The following is a 12,604-nucleotide window of genomic DNA, read 5'->3' on the forward strand; positions in this document are numbered from 1 at the left end:
GCTTTTTTTGGAAAAAAACGCTAAGTTGGCAACACTGGTTCTGACTCGGAATGAAGTCCGATGAGTCGGTGAAATGCGCATGCGTGAACCGAGCACTTGAATGAAGGGGCGAAATGAACGTTTTTATGGTTTCTCAATTTTTATGTAAAAAGGTGAGCTGGTGAAAACAAGTTTATTCCGTTTATTTGCTTTAGACATGTAAAACATCCACGTTTCACATCATTATTGGGTGCTGTAATAATATAATTGCATATAAGTTATGTCATTGCATGATTACGTAAATTAACTAGTGAGTTGAACCAGTTCACTGAAACAAACTGTCTGAAAGAACCAGTTTGCAGAAAAGAATTGAACTTCCCCGTTGCCTGAGGTTCTGGATTACAGCTAACATTGTTGTAAATAATGATCAGTTTCTTGCACACACCGATCGTTTCGCTTCATATAAGACCTCAATATATTGTCAGGAGCCATAGGTATTAAATTTGTGATCCTCTGACTTGCATTTTATGAATCACCAAGGACCACGGTTTCAGCTAAAAATCTTCTTTACTGTTCTACTGAAGAAAGAAAATCACCTACTACAGCTTGGATGGCCCGAGAGTGAGTAAATTAACAGCAAATTTTCACTTTTGGGTGAACAATCCCTTTAAGACATTCTGAGTTGTTTCGCATAAAATGTCTTGGGTTCAAAAACGGTGAGAACAGAATGCAACAGGATGCAATTTCAAAAGCTTTTCAAAACATTAAAGCTAAAAAGCAACAATTAGAAAATAGTCTTGATCATGTAGTTGACCTCAAATGACCTTGTGTGAGTATTGCTGCTCTGTATTGCTTCATCAGCTGCTGCGCTCGTGGAGGTTTCAATTAATCCATCAAAAGAAGGATCTAAAGGAGTTCGGTCTGGGTTGAATTGAGATTCTTTCTCAGGGCAATGGTCCTGATAATCAGTGCCAGCTGCCCTCCCTTCTGTCTCCATGGCAATGTTTCCAGTTCCTTTTATTCGGCGGATGAGAGAATGCTGTTTCTTTCTACTATCTCAGGTTATTGAACACTGTGTGAGGGAGGATATGTTGTGACATTTGCTTTTAGTTGCGCTTGCTCATGAAACAAACCAGACGTTTAGTCCTTCTGGAAGCATTCGCTTAATTAAACACTGCTGCAAATGTAAGTTTGTTCCAGAAGGTAGGGTAGGTAGAGTAATTATGCAACCATCTAGAATCACTTACTTTGGCAGCACTGCACGTGCCCTTTAAAACTATTGAAATCTTTTGGGATTTAAGTCTCCTGCGTTTTGCACACTATTTTGTAGGATTCATGTGTGTGAGCATTCAAAATCATTCATTTAGAAGATTCCACTTTATTTAGGATGCTCCCTCAGAAGACAGCAAGGGCACTCACTATGATTCGAAACAAAACTGTGTGGCTTCATTTATGCAACACAAGCAGAACAATTTTCAGTGTAAATTGTAATTCTTAAATTATGCACCAGTTTATATAAATATTCTTATGAAAAATTTGCACTGTTTTAACATTTTATGGGACATTAAAAAACATTGGTAACTCTTTTACAGTAAGGTTTAATTAGTCACAGTTAATGCATTAGATTTTACCATTGTACAATACTTTATCATAATTTATTATTTTTAATAAACTTATGCATTTTAATTTATTCTAATACATTTTTAACATTTCAAGTTTAATGTTAATATTAATGTTATGAATGGATATAAATGAATGTGTGTGTGTGCACGTGCTGTAAAAATTGTTCACTGTTAGGTAATGATATAAATGATTTAGAAAAAAAATTTATATATATATATTATTAAATGCAAGTAATAAAAAATACAGTCATGCATAGTTTAGTTGTGATCGCAAATTAAATATGCATATTAATTTTATAAAAATTATTTGTAGTTAATTCCAAAATACAGATACTATTTCTTTCTTTTTATTTCTTTCTTTTTGTAGTGTTTCTTAATGTTGTTGTTTTTTTAAAATGTTTTTCAAGAAGAAAAAAGTTTTTTTTCCATTGTTTTGGTTTCCTAATCCGTCTCGCATTCCTCAAGCAGTTTGAATTCATGCTGTTGATGGCCTGGCTGTACTGAGTCAGAGAATCACAGCTCACAGATCAAGTTCAACCCATCCCGTGTTTCACCCAGTCACTATACAGGATTTAAAGCTGATCTCTAAGAGACGTGAAATAACAACATGCTACCACCAACACAGGCTCATTCCTGACCTCCCATCTGTCAGTGCAGTCACAATTACAAAGCCTATTTTTTGGTAGATGTCAGTTCTCCGAAATTTCAATGAGATGAATGTGATATCTGGGGGGGGGTTTGTATTGTTTTTTGGCTTAATCTCAATCCCTCCAGACACACAGAAAAGAGAGACAGATCAGCCATGCATCTACTCTCAAGACCAAAGATAAACATTAAGGGAAAACAATTAAATATTAATTAAACATTTTTTTAAGTAAGGAAAATTGGTTTTCATATATCATCATCAGATAATTTTTTCTTATTTGTTGGGCCTTGTGTTCATTTTTATATATTTTAGTGTTTATTTTAAGGATTTTATTATTTATCTTTTTATGCTATTTAATTTTTTTTGTCAGCTTTTGTACAATGATTAATTTGGGTCCTGTGTTGAGTTGCATATTGGGTCAAATGTAGAATGAGTGACCTGAAGAAAAGCCAGCTGAAATCTGCTGATTTAGACAGCAGGGACATTTAATTGTGGTTTTAAACAGCTTACATAAAAAAACACCTGGCTGACTCTTTACTCATCACTTAGTTGAAGCACCTTTGGTGGCAGCAACTACAGCCTTGATTCTTTTTGGGTATGACGCAACAAGCTTTGCACTCCTGGATCGGGGGATATTCTGCCATTCTTCTCTGTAAATCCTATCAAGCTCAATCAGGTTGGATGGGGGCCGTCGGTGGACAGCCGTTTTCAGGTCTCTGCAGAGGTGTTTGATAGGGTTCAATGTTGAAAACAGTTGAGCTGCTTCATATTTTTGTGGAAATTTATCAATATTGATCTTATAGACCCCACACTTTTGAATGGTGGTATATTCAGTATATTTGTAGATACATAAATTGGCAGCTTTTACTGCTTATGAAGGGTCTCAGCTGCACTGAAATGCTGCCTGTTTATAAATCAGCATCAGTCTCCAAGAGAATGGAGGTAAATAGCGACATTGAATTTCTGTTTCTAACATTTAGCATGCCTCTATTCCAACTTTAAGAGCAGGAACTGCTAAAACCATTAGGGTTTGTCTGTTTTTCTCATTAGCTCAGTAAAGTGATAAAGCACTACCGTCAGTGCTTCAGACCTTTCAAAGTCAATGTTGTATGCCTGTTAATGCGCTGTTTTTGTTGCATGATGACCTCCACACATGCTGTTAGATTTCACACTTCACAGTTCTGCAACACTGACCCTGTTCACTCAGTGACAAACAACTAGAACAAATCGGTATCTAACGCATTAGTAATTCAATTCTTGCAGAAGTTGTGGCGTTAAATTGGATGTGGCCATTACGTGTGAATGCTTTTGAAAATTTTATTTACTATTTAAATTTGTTCTCTTCCTATTTGAGGCACAACATCCTTGAAACAGTGAGATGCCGACATAGACAGAATCCTAAATGAAACTGAACTGGATTGTAAAAATAATATGAATTTTAACGGTAAAAAAAAAAAAAAAGCTATCAAAAGCCATCACTGGGATGGTACCCTTTCAGAAGATACACCTTTGTACATTATTTCCCCCTAAAAGATGCATAAAAGTATTTCAGAGTTACATATAGTGGCTAAAGCATGCATTCCCAGAATTCGTCATGTGGCTTTTTCTTTTCCTGACTTGTGCCTGTCCACAACTTTCTCCCGGAGATCTTTTGACAGTGCCTTGACACCCATAGACCTACCAAAGACTGAAATGCTCCGGGAAAGCTCTTTTCATGCTGAGCTGATCAAAATGAGCACAGCTGATCACAGGTGAAAGTCAAATGGCTTTGTGTGAGAAGATGATCCTACACCTGATTGAGTTTACAAGTCATTTTTAGGAGGGGGTGATCCTTTTACCAACTCAGTGATTCTGTTTTTTATTTTTCTGACATGTTGGTGTTATATCTTTCACTTGGAGTAAATGCAGCTGGATAAAACATAAACTGTGTCTTCTTTTCTATACCCACTGTATATTTTTTAACTGTAAATTTTAAGTTCAGTCTGTAAGCTTGTGCAAAAAAATGTCCTAACATATTTTTTTACAGTAAAGTTCTGTTATTAATTATTTAATTTTTTTTATAGTTATATTTAATGGGTCACACTATGTGCTGTTTGAGCTCCAAATCTCCAGGTGCTCTCGTGAGAACCAGACTGAAAAACTTATGCGCATCCCTGGTTATATATTTAATTTGATTTCAATAATTAGTCAGTGATTGATATTTTTCTAATCACCTTTTTTCCCTCCTCATCCACCATCTTAAATTTAATTTTTTCGAAGAGTCTGGAGGCAACATAGCATCTTAAAATGCAGCCTACGTAGGCAGTTAACCGAGAACAGAATGTGGTGTTTTTCAGATTCAGGCACACAATGATAATTCCTAGCTCATGATGCTCAAGGGGACCAGTGGTTCTGCTAATGATGGCTTTTTTTGCTGCTCGAGACTTGTTATACTGCGATTTCGTTCACTTTTATATCTCCCAAGCTCTGCTCTGCTCACGGTTCTCTATTTGCTCAGTGCGTTAAATGACTCGGAAAGTCTTAAATATGATCAAACCATTGATGGCATTGTACGGAAACAATCTTTTTATCGATTTGGCACAAAACTGCATCTTTTACCCATGTGTGCTTATGGATTGAACACTAGGAAAACTAACTTTACAATTTGTATATTTTTAAGATCCCAGAGTAATAACAATTGCAGTTTTTAAATTAACCTCTGATTTACGCTTCCAAGTTTGTTTGTTTTTAAATGTTCCTCTGGTCTAGTGAAAACCCAGTAGGCGGATATTATTGTAGCTTTAACTTGGTAGCTGTTGCATCCAGACTGTTTTTCCAGATTGACTCCAGATGTGACTGTTATCCATTATAGATACAGCGTTTCTGTTTCAGGTCAATTTAAAAAAATACAATGAAATTTAATATATTAGAAAAATGTGATAAAACAAACCTAAATAGATAATTGTATGTACAATAATCAGAAAACAAAATGTTAACGTTAATTGCATTAATCATGTTTTTATACCTTGGGACACTTGTATAAAACACTTCTAAATGGAACTAATGCAATTTTTTATTTTTTCCTTTTCAGCTTGAATGAATTTTCAACCTTGTGTTTTGAAAAGACCTAACAGACAAGGAAGGTTAATAAAAAACATGTTTTTTGTGGTCAAGTGACAACTGCAAACTGTTTATTTGTATAACAAATAAACTTATTCAGGGAACAGCCAAGTGACACGATATGAATGCACAGTAAGATTATAACCCAGGCTCATTGGTAAAACACCTGTGGCATTGATTTCTGCAAAACGATTACGTTGGTTCTTGCACGTTTTGTGAAACATTCAAAGTGAAATATCCAGTGAGAGGCGCTAAAAGTGGGTGAAATTTGATCTGCAACAAATGCATGAGAATCTGTCAATGTTTTATTATACTGTATATCGTTCCTCAAATTGCCGCAGTTCAGAAATGAAATGAACTTAGTGGCACTAAAAGGTTAATAAATAATGTACACCTACACTAAACCCTATATTCTAAACTTAAATGATAGTGTTAACAAAAGCACACGAGAGAGAAAAATGCATTTGCTCAAAAAACCATGACATTTCGGATTGCTTCTATTAGTGTTTGAGTTCTTTTATTGTGAATTGTTTCACAAGTCTTTTACCCGAGCGCGACACATGGTAAATGCAATGCTGTACCATGTGCGCTACCGAGCAAGTTTACTACATCAGAAAAGCCATATATAAGGAGCTGGTTATGTGATGCAGACATCAAAATGTATTAGTTTACAAGTCATGCATACGTTAAAAGTGTTTTGGGGTCATAACGTATATTGTGCAAGGAAAAAGTATTTTTCAACTGATAATCTGCTCCTGTGATTTGTGTGAAAAGCAATAAAAGTTGGCGTTTCACTGACACTGGTCCATTTCAGCTGGAAACTGCAAAATTTTTGCAAAAATGTAGGCACAGCCACTTTTATTGAACAATAGTCTGAATAGGACTTACAAACTGAACATTTCATCTGGCACTTTTGTTAAAATCTGTTAACTCGGGTTTTGATCAGCAACATTACTTCTGGTCTATCACCTTCAGGAAATCTACATTGATCACTGAAAATGCATGTTGACATCAGGGGGTCTTTGAAGCAATGTTTTTCCTAATCAACTGGGCAATTATTTCTGTAGCGGATTAAACATAAATATATTAATCTGGGAGCATTTACACAAGCCAGTCTCATCAGTTAAATTTTTCATATCACAACTCTTGGCTGAACCATATCATTGGTCTATCATGTGATCTGAACCTCTTGCGGTGGTAATTCTGTTGTTCTGGCTTCCAAAACAAGTAGGCTAATTCTTAATTTATTTGTTCCCGTATGTGTTCATGACTCTGTGGCTCCTTCCAAAATTTGTTTATGGACATTTCTTGACCCACATGATGTCATTGTTGAGGCCTTTTTATCACCTAGTTTATTTCTCCATCATTTCTCTTTATTCGTGTACATTCCACATCCTCTGTCACTCGCAAGGATGAAGTCCTAATGTCGTCTTCGACCATCTTGCCAACAATCGCCCTCGTTAGCGAGCGCCAGTTAGCGAGTTTGACGGCTCTGAGGAACTTTGTGACATTGTTTCTAACGCTCACAAAACACAGAGTGTTAATGACCCCGTTGCTCATAGCGATGCACTCGATGATGTAGAAAACGACCAGCGAGTTACGGCCACGCGTGATCAGCGCCGGGTAGAAGTCGCGCAGCAACGTGAAACTATAATACGGCGCCCAGCACATAACATACGCCACCAGAACCGCGATCAGTGCCATCACCGTCCTGCGCCGCCGCCGTAGCCGTTTACGCAGCTGCTTCGTCGGAAATCCCGGGACACTCTTGAACCACAGCTCCCTGGAAATCCGCGCGTAACAGACTGACATGGTGACCACGGGCCCCAGGAACTCCACGATGAAGATGAAGAGGAAGTAGGAGCGATACATGAGCTGCTGGTCTGCAGACCAGATCTGGGCGCAGAAGATCTTTTTGTCGTGGCCGAGCGTGCTGTGTGGGTATTCGTGCTCTGTAGCGAAGTATGCCGACGGCACCGCGATAAGGACTGGGATTATCCAAACTCCAAAAATAATCCAGTACGCTGTCTGATACTTCATACGGGGCTTCAGGGGATGAACGATAGCCATGTACCTGTTGAATACAGAAAATGCTGAGAAAACTGCCTGAATGCAGTTGCACATAATTATTGTAAAAAAAAAAAAACAACTTACTCATGATAGTTGTCACAAAATAAATTCAATTGACCCCTTAGTACAAAACTAATTTAAAAGGAAACACATGTCGCCACATGTAGTGACTAGATTTAAAACGACAACAACAACGTAAATCTTCATGAAAAGCAACATACTGTACCAAGATTTAAATGAAAAGGAACTGGAATTCAAATATTTTTTAATGACTTCAATAAGTGCAATTTTTAGCTAGAAAAGGAGTGTTCATCAAAACAAAATTTTGATAAAAGCTTTTTCTGAAAGTTTAAAAAGTTTTTATATTAAAAGATTTGATATTTATAGATGAACAAACAAATCTGTCTAAAATGACTCCTATTGTACTCATTATATACATTATATATTTTTATATTTAATACATCTATATATCCAGATATATTAATATTATATTTTTCCAGAATGGAATACCTGTTGAACTTCTCTGAATTGCAATGCAGTAAATTCCACTTCCTTTAATTCCAGTTCAAACTTCCTGTGGCCAGTTCTTAAATTCTGAATTGTAGAATTTGGACTGGGTCTGGATTTGAATCTGCTTTAGGAAACTGTGAGCAATTGGAATGGATCAGGTGTTTGGTGTGTGGGGGTTTATGGTAGATTTGTATTGGTATTTATGAAACATCTCAAAGCTCAAATCCTCGGAACAGTCCAGAAGTAGAAAATGATTCAGGATTATGGGTCTGGCGCACAGCAGTCTATTAACACATACTGACTCTCTGATCTCTCTGTCTGATCTGATCACTGCTCCCCGTTCTTAATGAGATATTTCATAACCTTTTGACATTCATGACGAATAACAGGCTCCTCCATCACTTGTTCTCTAAATGAAAGATACAGCACTATTTCTACCCATTTAAACACTGTCCATTTTGATTAACAGCACATCTTTGCCCAGGGCTCTTCTGGTTTTCTCTCATGCACTAAAATCTGTCCCACTGTCTGTAATAATTCTAAATTTCTTACTGGTAAATATGAATTTAATTTGTTAACTCATCTGTATGTGCTTGAAATTCCGATATTCCAAAGTTCCAAAGAGTTCTGTTCTTCCCAAAGGGAACCTTTGCAATCTTCACTGGCTCAACAGGGATAACGGAGTCTCTGCTAGATCGGCAGGAGTGAACAGAATCTACTTTCGCCCCAAATACATGTGGTTACTGTAATGCATGGGAAGACCAAAGACTTTTTTTTTACTTTATTAAATTTACTATTGATATGTATCATCTGTGCTACTTCACAAGTTCACAAATAAGTCAAAGTTCATGGGAAACAGCATGCCGGGAGTAACAGGTTGGACAATTTGACGAATGGCATTGTAAGATAAGAGCAGTGTGGAAGTCTTAGTGACATGCTAATATCAAAATCTATAGCAATAAGTTAAATTTACAAGGCTTAATTTCAGGTAGGATGCTGTCTTAGAAGATGCTGCCTTAGTAGACAGCAGGTAGGCAGCTCGATATGTTTTATTTTATTTTTTAAATAAATGCTTGTCAAATTATTTGCTGAAATGTGTTTGCGAATAGATTAAGAACCAAACTGCAGCAAGGACTGACTAATGGGTTCACATTAAGATCTTTAGAGGCGATGAGACTGTTGAATGTACTGTACGTTGTGTCAGATGCTAAATTTCTGACTAGCAGACCCGTCAGCTGACGTCTAAGGCTGTTGCTGAAGGCTAAATGCAGGATGTTCTGCCTGGCCATTCAAATATTGACATGCTAATTAGCTAGCTTAGCCTCAGGGATTGGCCAAACGTGATGCAAGCTCCGTGCAATTCCTCACATGCAGGTGTAGCGGCACCTCAGAAAGCATGCTCTGAATGTATGAATGAAGTCTGCACCTAATCCAAATTTGAGTCTACTAAAATCTGAACTGAAGTCTCTAATCCTGCCTTCATGTCCTTCTGAGAAGATTGGAAGTCGTAAATATGATTTTGTGCATGTTTAAGTCATTTTGGTTTTTAAAAAATGCACAAGCTGAGCAGTTTCTCTTTTCACGTGACACTTTTCATGAATACGGTACAAACTTAAAGAGCTAAATTATCCAACATTAAATTAACGAAATTAGACAACCCTGTTACCAAAGTTAAGAAAACTTTTTAAATAATCTATGGGAAATGTATGTTAAAAACTGCATAAGAGCTTGTGATAGCTGTATGACAGCAGAAAGTAGACAACAACAAAAAAAAGTAACATTTAAAGCTGCAGTCCGTAACTTTTTTGTGTTCAAAATTTACAAAATGAATATAATAATCGAGTACACCATGAATGCATTTTCCAACCCGTGTTTTTGGCTTGTCCTGAATCACTACGGTACACCTATAGTAAGTGTTTATATTCGGACTATTTTAGACTGGTTCGGGTAGGTACCGCTGCGGAGTAAACCAGTACCTGCGTGATTCGCCATAGACATAAACCGAGAGAAGTAGTTCCGGCTACAATGTTCTTCCGCAAGACGCACGCAGTTCTGTTTATTAACCGCTAGAGTGCCTAAAGTTACGGACTGCAGCTTTAATATTAATATTATGTACACTACCATTCAGAAGTTTGGAGTTGGTAAGATTTTTTTATGTTTTTGAAATAATTCCCTTCTGTTCACCAAGGCTGCATTTATTTGCTTTTAAATACAGTAAAAAAAAAAAAATTATTACAATTGAATCACTTTCTTTTTGAATATATTTTAAAATGCAATTTATTCCTGTGATGTTAAATCTGAATTTTCAACATCATTACGCCAGTCTTCAGTGTCACATGATTCTTCAGAAACTGATCAATGATGAAAACAGTTAATATTAATATTTTTGTGGAAACTGAGAATTTTTTAAATAATTCTTTGATTAATAGTAAATTCATTTTTGATCAATTTAATGCATACTTTCTGAACTGAATTGAATTTTTTTTTAAAAAAGGAAAAAAAATACCCTATTCGTAGTAAGTGGCACTTTCTCATAATGACAGGAACCTTTTAAAACTTAATGCACATCATTAGTTCTTCATTTTGTTGCTTTAAATGTGTAATGATGTTTTTTCTGTGTATTTTGGCCTTGTTATGCAGCTACAGCAAATGATGGGAGATTTTGTCCTACAAGCTTGTTTCCTTGTGACCAAAACCAATTTACCATGATTATTTAATAAATACATTGACCCACAGTGTATACAACATTTAGCATCATGCTGCATGAGCTCAGAGAGACAAATGCTCACCTGTCCACCGCGATGGCTAGCAGGGCATTGGTGGACACGTAGAGAGACACAGTCCTAAGGTAGTTAATGGAGACGCAAAGCACAATCCCATGATCCCATGACAGCCGCTTGACCACGTAATAATCCACCAGAAAGGGACAGCATACAGTCGCCACCAGGAAGTCTGATATTGCCAAGTTGGCGATGAGTAAATTGGTGAGATTCCTTAGTTTTTTGTAGCGTGCCAATGAGGCTATAAAGAGGCAATTCCCAATGCCGCAGACCAGCATGATGCAGACCAGGACCACCGCGATAACGATTGTAGCCACGAAGAACGCTCGTCCCTGAGTCGTGTCTGGGATCTCGTCCACCGGAACCTGGTAATCCAGGGGGATGTCGTAATTGGGCATGAGGTCATGGGGGCTCCCCGATGGGTGGATGAGAGTCCATGTTCCGGTGGAGGTGCTGTTTGCTTCTCCCATCGTCTCTTTTTACTGGTCTGTCAGAGCACCAGGATCTTTCATATTCTTGTTTGAACACATCATTTGTTGCTGGCTGCAAAATTAAGAAAATAAGTTTCCACAACATACTTTTAAAGAACATTCATTGTTGGACTAGTGTTATCCTACACTCTTAAAAATAAAGGTTCTTTATTGGTATCGATGGTTCCATTAAGAAACTTTTCATTCCAAAAAATATTCTTTATCGTGGAAAAAGGTTCTTTTGATTATTAAAATGTTCTTTACCCGAAGAAAAAATGGTTCTTTCACTGAGAGTTATTTTTTGGGGAAACCCAAAATGGTTCATTGATGACATTATTTGAAAACTGTGCTTTTAATGGAAGAAGACATATTCATAACTCATTCACTCTCTGTGAAACTCGGATGCTTACTGAGAGATTGGAGGGCAAAAAGCTCACAGATGGCCACATTAGGGATGGATTTATGATAATGCTCAATTTTCATGCATGTTTACTTAAAACTTAACTTGTTTTTCTTTCAAACAGAACGGAAATCACTACCCCTTTTCTGTACTTGTGTACTTTTATAAATAGTTTACAAAAGGATGTTTTTGCAGCAATGCAATGGAAAATAAATATTTTAGTCCCAAAGAATATTTCAATGAGCAGTTCCTAAAAGAATAATATTTTCTTAGTGTGAGGAATATTTTAATAATCTGAAGAAACTTGTTCCATTATACAAACTTTTTTTTTTTGCACTGGAAAGGTTCCAGGGATAGTAAATGCTCTTCATGGAACCATGAATGCCAATAAAGAACCTTTTTTTAAGAGTGTTACAAATAGTCCCTGTGTACTATTAAATGATACGTAGCTTTTTTACCAACCTGGCCTAAAGGGCAAATGGACTTGCATCGAGCTACATAAATGTAAACTGTATAGTGAAAAAAAAAAAAAAAATATATATATATATATATTTAAGGATGAAGAAAAAACTACAGATAGCACTTTGATTCGATTCGATTAAATGAAATTAGATTAGATTAGATTGAAATTGTCAGGGACAAAACAAGCACAAATAACTGCATTAGCATCAGCAAACACAGAGTAACATATATTTATAATAAATTATTTACAATAAAGCATGCACAGTGAACAAGTAATGCACGCACTTAAGTCTTTGGTGAATAACATGTATTCTGCACTTCTAAAACTGATTTTATTGTGAGCTGTTTACTGGTATTCATTAGCATTTAAAAGAACCCAACAAATTTAAATGCTTACAAACTTTCTATAGGAAAAAAAAGCGCAAATCTGCTGGAAAAAAAGCACTGAACAATCGCACTTTCCCTTCAGAAATAAAAAGTCATGTATATCCTACCTTCACAGCATTAGTGGTCTTGTTCTCCGCGGGAGGACATGTGCGCATCTTCAGATGTGTCTTCTCTAGTTT

General features: G+C 36.5%; 1 protein-coding gene across 1 annotated transcript; it reads right to left on the reverse strand.

Annotated features, from left to right (window-relative positions):
- Positions 1 to 6,487: 6,487 nt before the first annotated feature.
- Positions 6,488 to 12,604, reverse strand: LOC107757000 (prokineticin receptor 2-like). Its single transcript, XM_016574329.1, has 3 exons — positions 12,533 to 12,604; positions 10,716 to 11,249; positions 6,488 to 7,420 (listed from the first exon to the last, which is right to left on the reverse strand). Exons 2-3 carry the CDS (start codon positions 11,174 to 11,176, stop codon positions 6,694 to 6,696), a joined length of 1,188 nt encoding a protein of 395 aa, XP_016429815.1. The 5' UTR covers positions 11,177 to 11,249; positions 12,533 to 12,604; the 3' UTR covers positions 6,488 to 6,693.

This window comes from Sinocyclocheilus rhinocerous, unplaced genomic scaffold (genome assembly GCF_001515625.1).
Source record: "Sinocyclocheilus rhinocerous isolate Xijiao unplaced genomic scaffold, SAMN03320098_v1.1 scaffold953, whole genome shotgun sequence".
Taxonomy (NCBI): Eukaryota; Metazoa; Chordata; class Actinopteri; order Cypriniformes; family Cyprinidae; genus Sinocyclocheilus; species Sinocyclocheilus rhinocerous.